At 39.2% G+C, this 17367-nt stretch overlaps 1 protein-coding gene across 4 annotated transcripts in view; it reads right to left on the reverse strand.

Moving 5' to 3' along the window:
* The window catches only part of ABCA12 (ATP binding cassette subfamily A member 12), a 186481-nt gene that overhangs the window by 40778 nt on the left and 128336 nt on the right, over positions 1-17367 (reverse strand). For all 4 annotated transcript variants that reach the window (XM_082467468.1, XM_082467469.1, XM_082467467.1 and 1 more), the window contains 8 exons: positions 8798-9127; positions 7618-7687; positions 7395-7529; positions 6350-6505; positions 5259-5445; positions 3235-3453; positions 1563-1759; positions 628-788 (listed from right to left, as the gene is read on the reverse strand). In XM_082467468.1, the coding sequence (XP_082323594.1) occupies positions 628-788; positions 1563-1759; positions 3235-3453; positions 5259-5445; positions 6350-6505; positions 7395-7529; positions 7618-7687; positions 8798-9127 (1455 nt within the window). The remainder of the gene's footprint in view (positions 1-627; positions 789-1562; positions 1760-3234; positions 3454-5258; positions 5446-6349; positions 6506-7394; positions 7530-7617; positions 7688-8797; positions 9128-17367) is intronic.

The raw sequence follows: 17367 nt of genomic DNA on the forward strand, positions 1-17367 counted from the left end.
AGTAGTCAAAACCTTTCTAATGGCATATACATCTGGCACAGTATTGATACCTATGCTATTTTAGGTGGTACAGGGAGCCTTAGTAAGCATTCTTGTTCTTCAAAGATGTGAAAGCACCACTGGCCTGTCTGTATTTATCTCCACATTGCCATTCAAGGAATACTGATCAGAAAGTGAATACATGACTGCATATTCTCTTCATTTGCTTTTTATAGAGCGGAAAATCTAATTTTTAGCTTTATAGGCTGAAATGCTAGGGAAGCTAACAGGCTGATCCTCCGTCAGTAACCTCAGTACAGACCTTTCTTTTATCTAGCACATTGGTTCTCAGTGTGCAATCGCAGACCAGTAGCAGCAGCACCACATGGGCTGATGTGGACCTTGGCAGAAATGCAGTAAATTCTGGAGCCTCATACCGGATCTACTGAATCAGAGACTCTTGGGGGTGGAGCCAGAAATTCGGGTTTAACAAAAGACCTTCAGTGGTTCTGATACTCGCTCAGTTTGAGAAACATGAACCTAACAGATTAATTTTAGCAATGAATAAAGTTGGACAGATTCTGCTTCTGTTTCATACAAAACTTAATTTACGGTCCCATAATGAGGTATGTTTTCTCTCCTACAAACCTTTTTCTTGGTGAGTGTGAGGTGATACCCGTCCCCAAAGGCTTCCTTGAGATAAAATGGTGACCCGCAGCAGCGCAGCCCACCCTCCTCCAGGAAGGCGATGCGGTCACTCAGCACTTCAGCCTCGTCCAAGTGGTGTGTCGACAGAATGATTGTTCTGGCTTGAAAATACAGAGGAGAACAACCAAGAATGAAAAGTGAAGCTGCAGTCCCCAGGATGTACTGAGTTAGCACAAGTAAATCCTGTAATTTATGAGGAGGAGAGTCACGTTTTACGGGCTAACTGAAAAACTGATCAGAGGAGCTTTCAAAATGAGAAATTCAGACGGGGTGTTCCTAAATATTTTTCTTATAAATTGGCAGCAAACACACATTGGTTATGCTGTAAGGCTAAATGTCCATACTCTGTAGTGGGGGCAACTCCTCCTAATCCCTTAGTCTGTTCCCTTGGCTTCACTTCCATTCTCTCTCTTTCTGTCTCTCTCTCCCTCCCTCCCTCCCTTCACTATGAAAAAGCAGTAATTTTAAAGACTTTTTGAATATTCCTCTCTGATTAATCCACTCCACTCTGATTGCTCCTTTGCTTCACATCCTGTTAGCACTTATTTAGTCTGTTTTCAGTTTATTTTCATTTGTGTATGTTCGGTATCTCTAATTAGATTCTAAGCTCCTCTAGGCAGAATTTGGAACTTCTATTGGATTTGCATGCTCTCAAAAGGGCCAGTTAAGTGCTCAATTCACAGTGGGCATTACATAGATATTAACTAATTGATCCAGAAATTTAGCTGGGAGAAGAGAAGACCTCACAAAAGGAAGAGCACACCTTAGATCTTTAATGGAGATTATAAACAGAAAAGACTTTAACTTCTTTGCATGCATCCCAGAGGGCAAAATTATGACTGTTGCTTGGCGAAGTTATACGAAGATACTCATACCAGTTTTGTTCTTGGATATAACATCCCATATACTTCGGCGAGAGCATGGGTCAACTCCAGTGGATGGTTCATCTAAAATTACCACCCTTGATCCTCCAATTAGAGCTATGGATATGGATAACTTCCTCTTCATTCCTCCTGACAACGTTCCAACTCTCTTATGACGATGGCTATATAGTCCAGTATCTTTTAAAGTCCTTAAAAAATGATGTATAGTGGTTATTTTTTTTACAGACAGAAAATGTGAACAATGGAAAAATACGAAAAGCACCCTAAATGAGAGGTATTCACTAAGCAACTATTATGTGCTCAGCAAGGTAAACTATTGACGATTCATGATACAGCTTTCTGTTACTTATCATCTAGCTGGAGGTATAAAACTAATACTCAGAAAACAACATAAGGAATATATGGCTTATTATTTCATTCATTTGACAAATACTTACAGAGTGCCTGCCTATGTTCTGCCAGACTGTGTTTCAGGTGCTGTGGAAAGGCACTGAGCCGATAATGTTCCTAACCCATAAGGAGACTATGTTCTATTATGTGTGTGTATTAGGAGGAATGCTGGGGAAATTCAGTAGATAAACATATTCCCAAGTAAGTTTATGATATGCTATTTCGTGATAAGTGTGATTAAAAAAAAAATACAGGGTATATGAGATGAGTGCCTGGGATATGCTACTTTAGGCATCTATTTTACACATGGTGGTCCCCTCAGAGAAGCTGACATTTGAGCAGAGACCAGTAAGGTGGAGGAGTAAGTCAAAGGGCTGTCTGAGGAAGGCTGCTCTAAGTACAGGGAACATGGAAAGCCCTGAGGCTGGAGCAGGCTTAGCATAACTAAGTGTGCGCCTGGGTGAGCGTACCTAGAGCAGAGTGAATGTGCAAAAAGCAGAAGGAAATAAAATCAAAAGGATTGGAGGCAGGTCAGGAAGTGCCTCATAGGCCTTGATAAGAACATTCCTGAGTTTCACACTGAGTGTGGTGAGAAGCCGTTAGAGGGTTTTGACAGAGGAGTGACCTGGTCTGATATGCAGTTTAAAAAGGTCACCTTGTCTGCTCTTTGAATAGACTGTACAAGGGAAAGTAGAAGCTGGGAGTCCAGTTAAGACCAGTATGGTAGGGACTTCCCTAGTGGTCCAGTGGTAAAGAATCCGCCTTCCAATGCAGGGGATGTAGGTTCGATCCCTGGTCGGGGAACTAAGATCTCACATGCCGCTGGGCAACTAAGCCCATATGCCACAACTACTGAGCTTGCGTGCCTCAACGAGAGAGCCCGCATACCGCAAACTACAGAGCCCACACGCCCTGGAGCCCACATGCCATAACTAGAGAGAGAAAACCTACGTGCCACAACTAGAGAGAAGGCCGTGTGCCACAACTAAGACCCGAGGCAGCCAAGGAAAAAAAAAGACCAGTATGGTAGCCACGGAGATTAGAAACAGAGGATTGGGGGTAATATGGGAGTCAGATGAAGACAGTTAAACAATTCCAGTATAATAACTGGCCAGTGAGGATAATGCCCTTAAATGTATACAATACTAGAAAAGTAGAAAAACTAAAAACAATTGTTTCCTGAGAAACTGTCTCCTACTGGTATTATTACTATAGCTTGACCTCTTTTTGAGAGGAGTTACCCACACATGTTCTCATTGCTGTCATATCTGACCTTTTTACTTCCTCGTGCAGCTCCTTTTTAGTCCAGTGAGGAGCTTTGATGGAGCCGTATAAGAGGAGGTGCTCCTTGGTAGTGAGGTAACTGAACAGGACATCATGTTGCATGCAGACCCCCAGGTTCTTCCTCACAGTGTGGAGATCTGTTTTGATATCTTTTCCATAAACAAAGATGGTACCTGCTGAGGCATCAAACAGCCCAGTCAACAGGGAGCTGGGAATGAAGAAAGCATAAATTAGGTGTGAACCAGAACTCTGAGTTAGATTTTAGGACTAAATGTATCTCAGTTGTTAGCAAAAAATGTTACAGTGTATCTTCCCAGGCCAGGGCAAGCTATGAAGTAAAATGGGATTAACTGGGAATAAAAACTAAAATTACTTTTACACCTCTAATAATTTAGAGTGTGATAGAAACACTATGTGATGATGATGATGATGATAGTGGTGGGGTGATGGTGGTAGTAATGACAGAAATGGTTGCGCTTTTTAACTGCAAATGCACTCCCTCCTTGAGCAAACTCCTGCACTTCCCTGGCATCAGGTAGTACCCATACGCAATTAGGCCTCAAATTTCTGTTTTTCACATGAACTTTGGTCATCTTCAGTCCCTTACTCTACCCTGTGACGAGAATATTCTCACCTACAAACTCCTCACCATATTTCAGATGGTCAGTAAACTGGGGAGTTATTTAATATCCATCTTCTCCACTAAAATGTAAGCTCCATGAGGTCAGGGAAAGGACTTGTTCTCTCACCACTCTCAGTACCTAACTAGCGTCTTGCACGTAATAGATCTTAAATGACTATTGCGGATTAAATAGGGAATCAATATAATATGTAATTCTTCCCATAAAAACACATTAAAATCAAATAACATATTTCTTTATATATTCTTTATATTCAGAAAACTGAAATGGGGACTTTCTCAGCTAAAATTATAGCCTCTTCAAAATCCTTCTCCATTACTTTTCTTCATTGTCCTCTTATTACCTGTTAGAAATCTTACATTTTAAGCACTGTATTCTTACTAGAAAGCCAACTCTGAATTGAAACAGGTCATATAAATGAGAGTAGCTGCATGTTCACTCATTTCATAACTCTCTCCTTTGTGCCCTTTTATTTACTAAAGATTAATTTGTGTATGTTTTGGCAGTCACTGAGCTTACTCACGATGATAGCAAATAGCATAGCCAACAACAGATGCTTGTTCTCAAGTAAGGCCTAGAGCACCAAGAGCATCGTAGAGTGGACTCCAAGCTAAGCCCAGTAGAGCACTGGAGGTGAGTCACAGAAAAAAATTCAAAAGAATGTCACTGTAAAAACATTTGAATCTTCTCCATTGGGATACAGGAAAACGCTAGTTAAGTGAAGAGAGAAAGAACAGCCCATGTACCACTTGTGGACTTTTTGATCTATATCTGATAGCTGGTGATTCTTTTCTTTCTTCATGAATCCAGGCAAGGGTTCCCTGTAATAGAGTGGCTGGGGCTGAGTGCGTTTATACCAAGGCTTGTGAACCCAAACTGGTACACGGGCCAGGATAAAAACGCAAAGAAATGAAATAGACTGAATGTATGAAGCAGTAAAGATTGGTGGGGACCAGGGATGAACCAGAAAGTAGACGGCCCCTTTGAGAACAGTCACTAACAAGCCCCAAAACATTGTCTCTACCTAAGCCTGTAGATCCAATGTTGCCAGAACTTCCTATTATCTAAGAGATAGCAGGAATACTTATTTTTATTGGAGAACTCTCCCATTTTTAAATGCTGGCACTGAAATTAAAAATTTTGAGAGGTACCAGTGTGCCAATATTAGGTAGACCAAATAAACCTATCTGGTGGGTCTGATCTGGACTTTGAGCTCACAATTCGGACCTTTGATTTAGACTCCATTTTACAGGAAACAACTTGAGCTATCTTAACCCATCTGGGAGCTGTAACAACTTTACATTTATGAAAGAAGTGAGGAAATATTAAGTAATACGCTTCCATGACACCTAAGTGTTGAAAAGTAACATACATGGTAGTAGTTTTCCCAGCGCCATTGGGCCCCAGCAATGAAGTAATATGCCCTTCATAAAAGTTCAGACTGAGGTTAGCAACAGCAATTTTTGAGCCATAGTTCTTTGTGACCCCATGCAGGGCAACCCCAACTGTGAGATCTTTAGGTTCAGACTCAGTGTTGGAGGGAAACATGTATTCAGGACCTGGAAAGAAATTAAGAAAAGAGTTGTAAGCTCACAAGGAAGAAAAATGAAGCTAGAGTTAGACTTTTCATTAATTAAAAATTGAAGACTATAAAAGCACAAGCCTCAAAGTAAAAAATAATTCCAGGAATAAATGATCTATTATAGTCTTCAGCCTTCTCACTTGTTTCCAAAATGAATGAGAGTGTTGGCACCACACTCTAAGGTTTATATTGCCCTTCTCTGTCAGAAAAAGTAGTCTCAGAATATAGCATCATAAGAATGAATTCTCCTTTATTCCACAGATCTCAAATACTCAAAACACACTTTTAAGGCTTGGTCCTCCAGCTGGACAGGATGATATCTACTTACAGAATAAACGTCTACAGTGACAAGGCTCACTCAGATCTGTGGTTTATAGACTCGGTTCATTAATTACTCTCTACATTTCCTTCAGGCAGCACAAAAGGACCGCTTACATGGGCCCTCCTTGCTTTATAAAGCTGACACTGCTCACCCAGTGTCAGTAAAACATGAGCCTTAAACTGTTTGTTCAGTGTTGGTGATGGGTTATGCTAAATTATCCATACTTGTTACTTGGTTACTCCTTATGACTAGTGACAGACGGCTGAGGTGAGGGGTGCAGACTGGGGCCAAGGAACAAAGTTTTTCTCCGTGTGAATCTAACTGGAACACAAAAGGGATCTGCAATCTTGGCCTAATTAGCACCATATGCTAACCACCTGAGCTAATGAGCTCAGAAAAAGCCACAATTTAATCTCTCTAAGAGTCCAAACACATATGTGTAGACATATTCATCCATGACTAAAAGGATAATTTTGCCATTTAGAAAAAGGTAATTAAAATCACTAGTCATGTAAATTTTATATCACTTCTCTCATAATAATGCATGTTGTTGACCTACTTGTCTTACTGGCAGATGGTCTGGTGTTCTGCATCATGATATTAGTAAACATAAGGCCATTGCTTTTCTCATGCTTCACTTCTGCACATCCCAATCGCTCCTTCCAATAGGAAGGAAGGAATGGAAAATACCACGGAGCTGCCATACCATATGTACCTGTAACAAAAATGTATTAGGAAAAGTAATTATTAATTGATTGTTAACATTAAGCATCAGAAGCTAAATAACAGAGTACTTACTATACAGTGTTCAGGAAGTATTTTCATTTTTTTTGACACTATATAAAACTAAAGTGGTCTCAGTTTCCAAAGTAAAGTAAAAAACATAGCATTTCAAAAAATTCTTTCTTTTTTAAACAGCTTCATTGGGTATAGTTACACACCATAAAATTTAATCATTGTAAGTGTAGAGTGAGATGATTTTTAGTAAATAAAGTTGTGCAACCATAACCACAATCCAAAAATTCCAATAACTCCAAAAATTTCTCCCATGCCCTTTGCAGATAGTCCCTACTTTCAACTCAAGTTAAAGGCAATCACTGACCTGCTTTCTGTCTCTATATTACCTCTCTTTTACAGAAATTTTATATAACTGGAATAGAATAATAGTCTTTTATTCATTTATAGCATCAAAAACCTACAAATATAAATAAGGCTTAATGGAAAAACTCCTGATCATGTTGAAGTTTTAACCACTTGAGACCTAGGAGGGGAATCCCACTAGTCTTGTTCCATTAGAACTGGATAAATTCTCCTTAGAATTAGGAGACTTGATTTTTGCCTTATAATATCTTGTTCTCCCATTTGGAAAGACTGGATTCCGTGCTCCTTAATTCACTCTGTCCTTTAAAGGTACATCAGAGAAAAAAACTCAGCAGTGCATTATCTCATCCTGGAAAATTCTGTTTAGTTTTGGGATTTAAGTATTTCTTTTTGGAGATGATATGTGGTAAATAAAAATATTAGAAAATATATATTAGCAGATTTATAATAAATATAATTTATTACCATAAAAAAGCATGTATCTATAGGAAGCATGTTCGTACCTGGGAAAACGTTCCTGACATACCAAGCAATAAGGAAATAAATGAAAGAGTCGACTAGGATTAGACAGCATAGCCAGCCAAACGAAGTGGTGTCATCCTGAACTGGGGAACTGTACATATTTTCCCACTGAAGACCTAAGAAGTGAACACATAGATTTATTCTTCTGTGAGACATATTGCAGGTGTGAAAGATAAAATCCAGCTGTAAAGGAAGTGAACCTACCAATGCCCTGCTCCTCATATCGTGCAATGTACTGACTTGCATAGCTGAAAGCTGTTGGGGACAGCAGGTTCTGTGAAGAAAATCAATGGCAATGATAGTTCTTGTAGATTTCACACATTTCGCCCAGAGGGATCTTAACATACTTAAAACTTTGGGCACTTATAGAGATAAAACTGACATTAACTCTCTAAGCATATTTAAAAACACAGAGGTCCCTTACCAAGCATGCTACAACTCTGGAAGAAAAGGAGAGGAAATAGCAGAAAACAAAAGCAGTAAAATTATAACTTAAAAATATTTATCAAAAATCCAAAATATATATATCTAAACTTATTAAATGTTGCTTAGCAATTTATAAAACCAGTAATAATAGGGTAATGCAATGTTAAGGCTAGTATCAAATGAAATGTTAGGGGCCAGAAGGTGTTTTTACTTCAGAGGTTGACTTCAAGTAATAGAAGTTTTATGCATGAAAATATACTAAAATGTCAACTGAGTACTAATAATGCAACAAATTAAAAATTTAGATGTTGTTTAAACTCAAGGTGGTCAATGTCAAATGAAAGTTATTTATCACTTTCTATTTCCATAAACAGCAAAGTTTTAACATGACTCTCAGTCAATGATGAGCTTTACTTCTGCTTTCCAAATTTCAAAGTCAGTAAACCTAATGCTTTCGTTAAAATTCTTAAATTAATTTAGTACTTTAATTGAAAAAGCAGAATTCAAAATTGATTATATGCTCTCAGCGTATTTGTCTTTATGCCTGTATGTTATATTATACGTCATAAAAACCATGAGAATTATTCATTTATGAGAATAATGCCAGTTATAGAGGCTCTAAGATATTTAAGGAATTGCGCCAAAGAGAAGTCAGAATTCTTGATGGTCTTCAAAACTTGATGTATTACATTTTAACTGTTCTTTCTTCAGGTACTGTCTCTTAACAGCATCACCTATTATAGTTTTAGAAACCGTGGAGGAAAAGTTTTCTTTTCATGGTCTTTCGCTTGTATGGTAGACAATGATGTAACTGACTCTCATTAGGACAGTTACTCATATTTTGCAAACACTGAACTTTTACATTTAGATAAGTGTATTCTCAGTTGGAGAGCCAAAACCACCAAAAAAGGTCCATTCCTTTCACACCCTGGCCATTCAGTTGTGACAGCTGACTCACCATGAATACTTTTACTATGTAGCTCAACTCATTCTCAATTGTAACCAGAACAATAAATGGAAAAAAGGCAATGATGTAGATGAGGCTTCCAATCAGAGCTGCAATGTTGGTGTTGTTGAAGAAGACACTGATAAGGTAGCTCATGGCAAGAACTGAGAAGCTATAGTCCGAAAAATACAGGAACAAAATGAACCCATTTGTTTTAGGAAGAATATTGCCAAACTTGAGTATAATGATGAGGATGATGATGGTAACCAGTAAAAATCCAACACTCTCTATAAGCCAGGCAAAAAAGTGGCTGGAGGAGTTTACACCCATCATCTTCATGTACTGTAAAAAGGAAAAAGTGTTAGCGCCTTCTTAAGCTAATACACACTTAAATAACAATTATTCCTGTATCATTCCAAAATGTCCATGAGACTCTTCATACACATGGAACTAGGCATTTTAATGATTTATCTAAGTCTAGTATTTGTCCATGCTTGCTATGTGAAATTAATATGACCATTTATTCCAGCCTATCTTAGATTGTATGTTCCCGGAGTGCCCCAATATAATGAATGATTCGGATGGTGAGGTTTGTTTTGTTTATTGACAATTTCATTTTATAACTGGTATCTAAGTGAGGTCTCCAGATTAAACTAGTTTAGAATAGACCATCAAAATTTACGGTATACCCTGCAGAATTTTACAACATGAATTTGACATTTGTGCAGGCATGAATATTTCAAGCTGGTGAAAACACATGGTTTACTTCAAATTCAATGTAGGGACTGAGGTAATAAAACTCCATAATATTTTTACTAAACATGAATGAAAAACACAATCAGTATTCATATTCCCGAGAGAATTAGAATAGACCTGATTCCTAAGAATTTAGAACAAGCAAACTTTGAAGGGGGACTTTCTGCCTTTTGACATAACGTCCCCATCCTTAAAATCTCCAACAGTCTAGGTCAGGTTTGTCATCTTTGTTTTCTAAAAAGATGTCCATGAACCCAAAATGAACTCATGTATCTCAGGTAATCTATACCTCTCTCTCTCTCAGTTGATATTCTTTAATAACCCATTGATATCCCTAGAGACCAAGGCATTCCACCAAGGTAGAAAAACAGACCAGCATGTTTGTGCATTAACTCAAAAGGATTCTGAAAGATCTGAAGTCCCTAAGACCTTGGGTGTCTTGAATTTGGTGACTTGAATTTGTACCTGGTTTCTAGTTTTAACAACTCTTGATTAATGTTAAGCTTATGAATGTAAATTCCATTTAAAAAAAGAACAAAAGAAATGTTCCACTAACAGCTTTATAATCCAGTATTTTTTTGTAAAATCAAGGATTTTCAATGTCCTCCCCCTTTAAACCTAACTTGTCCAGGAAAAAAAAAAAAGGGAATGTGCCAAATCTTTTGCTTTACAAGCAAAATTGTGAATTTTACTTTTTGCCTTTGCAACTTATTACATTTTGATAACTCTGCTGCTCCAGTTGTTACCATGGAAACAGCTACCTGACTGGCAAGAGTCTAAGCTGTGGGCCTTAAGCTAATCACCACTGTGGAAATCCTGTGACTTTTCCTCTTAACTTTGCCCTTTTCCTCACCCTCTTCTCTCCTACTACTTCTCTCCTCCCAGACCCTGCCATCCTTTGCAGTAAAGACTCAATCTATGTTTCCATAGGAATAAATGTGTGGGTCAAAGTAAAAAAATCAGCATGGAGTGAAGATTCACTATGGAAGGTTTTCTCCATTGCTATGTATCTATCATTGAAAAGAAAACTACATTTTGGTGTGAAAAAGACCTCACAGATCTTATTTTAGCAATTCTTTCCCTGCACCCCACCCCATTTGAGAAATTACCGTGTCATGTTTGACACATTACATGTGTCATGTTTGATGACTTCATTTCAGAGATATTCACCAATTTTTTGGTGACTTACCAGTTATTTGTATTTTGACGTTTTTACTGAGTGTAATGCCTATTTGAATATAATTAAATGGTAAGTTATAGAACCCATATAACTACCCCAAAGCTGATATTCACCACCTAATTTCATGTGACCTACACAAAAAATATTCCCCCCCCTGCCATAGCAATGTAGGTCAGTAGGAGGCAAGTCACTATATTTTACAAGGTGGATATACAATATCAAGGACTCTATCAAGGACATGAAATACAGCTGACTTAATGTATAAATATGTTTTCCTTCCCTGACAATGGATAATAGCTTCAGTATAAAACATTTATATACCTAGAAAATTCTCCATTCATAGCCTTGTTAAAAAATAATTTAGCAAACCCAAAGACCAGGACTGAAGGTGTTGATCACCGTAATTTTGAAGTTTTCAAGGCTCAAGATCAGATTTCTATTCCCAAGAGTTGGTAAAAGTTGGAGACTGATCATTGCTTTTTATCAAAACAGATCAGGTTAGGTACTTCCAAAAGTGTTTACTACTTAACATTCTAGATCAAACTTCAGTGTTAAACTTCAGGATTTTATGCCATGAGAAGAACAGCTGTTATTCATAAAGAGAAAAGGCAATGAGACCATGTAAGTCATCCATAAATTATTCAGATTCACTGCCAACTTCGAGATAATCAACAAGACCAAACTTGCTAATGGAAGGTCACCCACAGAGAACGGCTGGCGTTAGTGTCTCCTCAGGGTGACAGATTCAGGTGTTGGCTTTGTAATCAGAGTCACTTTTCTCAAGCTCCCCAAACCTGCTGGAGCAATTCATCAATATCTGATAACGTGTTACTCAGGAAAACCCCTCTGCACAGTGGTCAAAGTCTATTCCAGTTCTTGGCAGAAAATAATGACAAGAAAGAGATTCTGTAAGATTGTGGATAAATGTGTCACATTCAAGAGAAGCTTATGCACAGGGATTGACATTAATGCTGTCAGGAAAAGAAATCATAAATACACATATATTTACTTGACAGCAATGTCTTCATTCAATTCAACAAGAATGTCAAGCACTGGTTAATAGGAAATAACATTTTCTACCTCAAATTTTATATCCTACTATAGATATTTATGTTATTGTTTTTAGTTAAGATATAAAGGATATTGTGATCATTACTTGGAATATTCCAAATTCTCACTAGTAGGATGGATAGTGTGTACTAAGAACACATAAAAAAGAATAAATTAGGCAGAAGGGGAGAGGCAGCATGACCAAAGGAGGGCCTCTGGGGTGTGGAGTTCTGGAGTTTGGAGGAAAACATATCCCCTTTCTCACAGAGCTGAGGTTGAGGAACAAGTTGCCTGGCTGCATAGAGTGAAAAAGAGAACCTGGGTGGGAAGGTCTCCATGTCACTTACTGTGAAAAAAGTAGAGGCATAAAGAGGCTAAATAATTAGTCAAAAATGAAACAGCCAGGAGACCTTCAAGATGGCAGAAGAGTAAGACGTGGAGATCACCTTCCTCCCCACAAATACATCAGAAATACATCTACAGGTGGAACAATTCCTACAGAGCACCTACTGAACGCTGGCAGAAGACCTCAGACCTCCCAAAAGGCAAGAAACTCCCCACATACCAGGGTAGAATAAAAAAAGAATAGGGATGGAACCTGCATCTCTGGGAGGGAGCTGTGAAGGAGGAAAAGTTTCCACACACTAGGAAGCCCCTTCACTGGCAGAGACTGCGGGTGGCAGAGGGGGGAGCTTCGGAGACACGGAGAAGAGCACAGCAACAGGGGTGCAGAGGGCAAAGCGGAGAGATTCCTGCACAGAGGATGGGTGCCGACCAGCACTCACCAGCCTGAGAGGCCGGTCTGCTCACCCGCCAGGGCGGACGGGGGCTGGGAGCTGAGGCTCGGGCTTCAGAGGTCAGATCCCAGGGAGAGGACTGGGGTTAGCTGTGTGAACACAGCCTGAAGGGGGCTACTGCGCCACAGCTAGCCGGGAGGGAGTCCGGGAAAAAGTCTGGAACTGCCTAAGAGGCAATAGACCATTGTTTCAGGGTGCATGAGGAGAGGGGATTCAGAGCACCACCTAAACGAGCTCCAGAGACAGGCACGAGCTGCGGTTACCAGCATGACACCAGAGACGGGCACGAGACGCTAAGGCTGCTGCTGCAGCCACCAAGAAGCCTGTGTGCAAGCACAGGTAACTATCCACACCTCTCGTCCTGGGAGCCTGTGCAGCCCGCCACTGCCAGGGTCCCGTGATCCAGGGACAACTTCCCCAGGAGAACGCATGGCGCGCCTCAGGCTGTCGCAACATCACGCCGGCCTCTGCCACCACAGGCTCGCCCCACGTTCCGTACCCCTCCCTCCTCCCGGCCTGACTGAGCCAGAGCCCCCTAATCAGCTGCTCCTTTAACGACGTCCTGTCTGGGTGGAAACAGACGCCCTAGGCGACCTACATGCAGAGACGGGGCCAAATCCAACGCTGAACCCAAGGAGCCTTGCGAACAAAGAAGAGAAAGGGAAATCTCTCCCAGCAGCCTCAGGAGCAGCGGATTAAATCTCCACAATCAACTTGATGTACCCTGCATCTGTGGAATACCTGAATAGACAACGAATCAGCCCAAAATTGAGGCGGTGGACTTTGGGAGCAATGATATATATATATTTATTTCCTTCTTCTCTTTTTGTGAGTGTGTATGTGTATGCTTCTGTGTGTGATGTTGTCGGTATAGCTTTGCTTTTACCATTTGTCCTAGGGTTCCGTCTGTCCGTTTTTTGTTTGTTTGTTTCCTTGTTTTGTTTTTGTTTTTAGTATAGTTTTTAGCACTTGTTATCATTGGTGGATTTGTTTTTTGGTTTGGGTGCTCTTTCTTTCTTTTTCTTTCCTTTTTAATTACTTTTTAATTTCTTTTATTTTTAATAATTATTTTTGATTTTAATAGCTTTATTTTATTTTACTTTTTTCTTTCTTTCTTTCTTTTTTTCTCCCTTTTCTTCTGAGCCATGTGGCTGACAGGGTCTCGGTGCTCCAGCTGGGTGTCAGGCCTGAGCCTCTGAGGTGGGAGAGCCGAGTTCAGGACATTGGTCCACCAGAGACCTCCCAGCTCCACATAATATCAAACGGTGAAAGCTCTCCCAGAGATCTCCATCTCAATGCTAAGATCCAGTTCCAATCAACGACCAGCAAGCTACAGTGCTGGACACCCTATGCCAAACAACTAGCAAGACAGGAACACAGCCCCTCCCATTAGCAGAGAGGCTGCCTAAAATCATAATAAGGCCACAGACACCCCAAAACACACTACCGGACGCAGACCTGCCCACCAGAAAGACAAGATCTAGCCTCATCCACCAGAACACAGGCACTAGTCCCCTCTACCAGGAAGCCTACACAACCCACTGAACCAACCTTAGCCAATGGGGGCAGACACCAAAAATAAAGGCAACTACAAACCTGCAGCCTGCGAAAAGGAGATCCCAAACACAGTAAGTTAAGCAAAATGAGAAGACAGAGAAACACACAGCAGATGAAGGAGCAAGGTAAAAACCCACCAGACCAAACAAATGAAGAGGAAATAGGCAGTCTACCTGAAAAAGAATTCAGAATAATGAGAGTAAAGATGATCCAAAATCGTGGAAATAGAATGGAGAAAATACAAGAAATGTTTAACAAGGACCTAGAAGAAATAAAGAGCAAACAAACAATGATGAACAGCACAATAAATGAAATTTAAAATTCTCTAGAAGGAATCAATGCAGAATAACTGAGGCAGAAGAAAAGATAAGTGACCTGGAAGATAAAATAGCGGAAATAACTAGTGCAGAGCAGAATAAAGAAAAAGGAATGAAAAGAATTGAGGACAGTCTCAGAGACCTCTGGGACAACATTAAATGCACTAACATTCGAATTATAGGGGTCCGAGAAGAAGAAGAGAAAAAGAAAGGGACTGATAAAATACTTGAAGAGATTACAGTTGAAAACTTCCCTATTATGGGAAAGGAAATAGTCAATCAAGTCCAGGAAGTGCAGAGAGTCCCATACAGGATAAATCCAAGGAGAAACACTCCAAGACACATATTAATCAAACTATCAAAAGTTAAATACAAAGAAAAAATATTAAAAGCAGCAAGGGAAAAGCGACAAATAACATACAAGGGAATCCCCGTAAAGTTAACAGCTGATCTTTCAGCAGAAACTCTGCAAGCCAGAAGGGAGTGGCAGGACATATTTTAAGTGATGAAAGGGAAAAACCTAAAACCAAGATTACTCTACCCAGCAGGGATATCATTCAGATTCAACGGAGAAACTAAAAACTTTACAACAAGCAAAAGCTAAGAGAATTCAGCACCACAAAACCACCTTTACAACAAATGCTAAAGGAACATCTCTAGGCAGGATACACAAGAGAAGAAAAGGACCTACAATAACAAACTGAAAACAATTAAGAAAATTGTAATAGGAACATACATATCGATAATTACCTTAAATGTAAATGGATTAAATGGTCCAACCAAAAGACATAGACTGGATGAATGGATACAAAAACAAGACCCGTATATATGCTGTCTACAAGAGACACACTTCAGACCAAGGGACACATACAGACTGAAAGTGAGGGGATGGAAAAAGGTATTCCATGCAAATGGAAACCAAAAGAAAGATGGAGTAGCAATTCTCATATCAGACAAAATAGACTTTAAAACAAAGAGTATTACAAGAGACAAAGAAGGACACTATATAATGATCAAGGGATCAATCCAAGAAGAAGATATAACAATTGTAAATATTTATGCACCCAACATAGGAGCACCTCAATACGTAAGGCAAATGCTAACAGCCATAAGAGGGGAAATCAGCAGTAACACAATAATAGTAGGGGACTTAAACACCCCACTTTCACCAATGGTCAGATCATCCAAAATGAAAATAAAAAAGGAAACACAAGCTTTAAATGATACATTAAACAAGATGGACTTAATTGATACAGACATTCCAGCCAAAAACAACAGAATACACTTTCTTTCCAAGTGCTCATGGAACATTCTCCAGGATAGATCATATCTTGGGTCACAAATCAAGCCTTGGTAAACTGAAGAAAATTGAAATCATATCAAGTATCTTTTCTGATCACAACGCTATGAGACTAGACATCAATTACGAGAAAAAGTCTATAAAAAGTACAAACACATGGAGGCTAAACAACACACTACTTAATAAGCAAGAGATCACTGAAAAAATCAAAGCGGAAATCAAAAAATTCGTAGAAACAAATGACAATGAACACACGATGACCCAAAACCTATGGGATGCGGCAAAAGCAGTTCTAAGAGGGAAGTTTACAGCAATACAATCCCACATCAAGAAACAAGAAACTTCTCAAATAAACAACCTAACCTTACACTTAAAGCAATTGGAGAAAGAAGAACAATAAACCCCCAAAGCTAGCAGAAGGAAAGAAATCATAAAGATCAGTTCAGAAATAAATGAAAAAGAAATGAAGGAAACAATAGTAAAAATCAATGAAACTAAAAGCTGGTTCTTTGAGAAGATAAACAAAATTGATAAACCATTAGCCAGACTCATCAAGAGAAAAAGGGAGAAGACTCAAATCAATAGAATTAGAAATGAAAAAGGAGAAGTAACCACTGACACTGCAGAAATACAAAGGGTCATGAGAGATTACTACAAGCAACTCTATGCCAATAAAATGGACAACTTGGAAGAAATGGACAGATTCTTAGAAATGCACAACCTACCGAGACTGAACCAGGAAGAAATAGAAAATATGAACTGACCAATCACAAGCACTGAAATTGAAACTGTGATTAAAAATCTTCCAACAAACAAAAGCCCAGGACCAGATGGCTTCACTGGCAAATTCTATCAAACATTTAGAGAAGAGCTAACACCTACCCTTCTTAAACTCTTCCAAAATATTGCAGAGGGAGGAACACTCCCAAACTCATTCTACGAGGCCACCATCACCCTGATACCAAAACCAGACAAAGATGTCACAAAGAAAGAAAACTACAGGCCAATATCACTGATGAACATAGATGCAAAAATCCTCAACAAAATACTAGCAAACAGAATCCAACAGCACATTAAAAGGATCATACACCATGATCAAGTGGGGTTTATTCCAGGAATGCAAGGATTCTTCAATATACGCAAATCAATCAACGTGATACATCATATTAACAAATTGAAGGAGAAAAACCATATGATCATCTCAATAGATGCAGAGAAAGCTTTTGACAAAATTCAACACCCATTTATGATAAAAGCCCTGCAGAAAGTAGGCATAGAGGGTACTTTCCTCAACATAATAAAGGCCATATATGACAAACCCACAGCCAACACTGTCCTCAATGGTGAAAAACTGAAACCATTTCCACTAAGATCAGGAACAAGACAAGGTTGCCCACTCTCACCACTATTATTCAACATAGTTTTGGAAGTGTTAGCCACAGCAATCAGAGAAGAAAAAGAAATAAAAGGAATCCAAATCGGAAAAGAAGAAGTAAAGCTGTCACTGTTTGCAGATGACATGATACTATACATAGAGAATCCTAAAACTGCCACCAGAAAACTACTAGAGCTAATCAATAAATTTGGTAAAGTAGCAGGATACAAAATTAATGCACAGAAATCTC

Source organism: Balaenoptera physalus, assembly GCF_965194825.1.
Source record: "Balaenoptera physalus genome assembly, chromosome: 6".
In the NCBI taxonomy this organism is placed as follows: domain Eukaryota; kingdom Metazoa; phylum Chordata; class Mammalia; order Artiodactyla; family Balaenopteridae; genus Balaenoptera; species Balaenoptera physalus.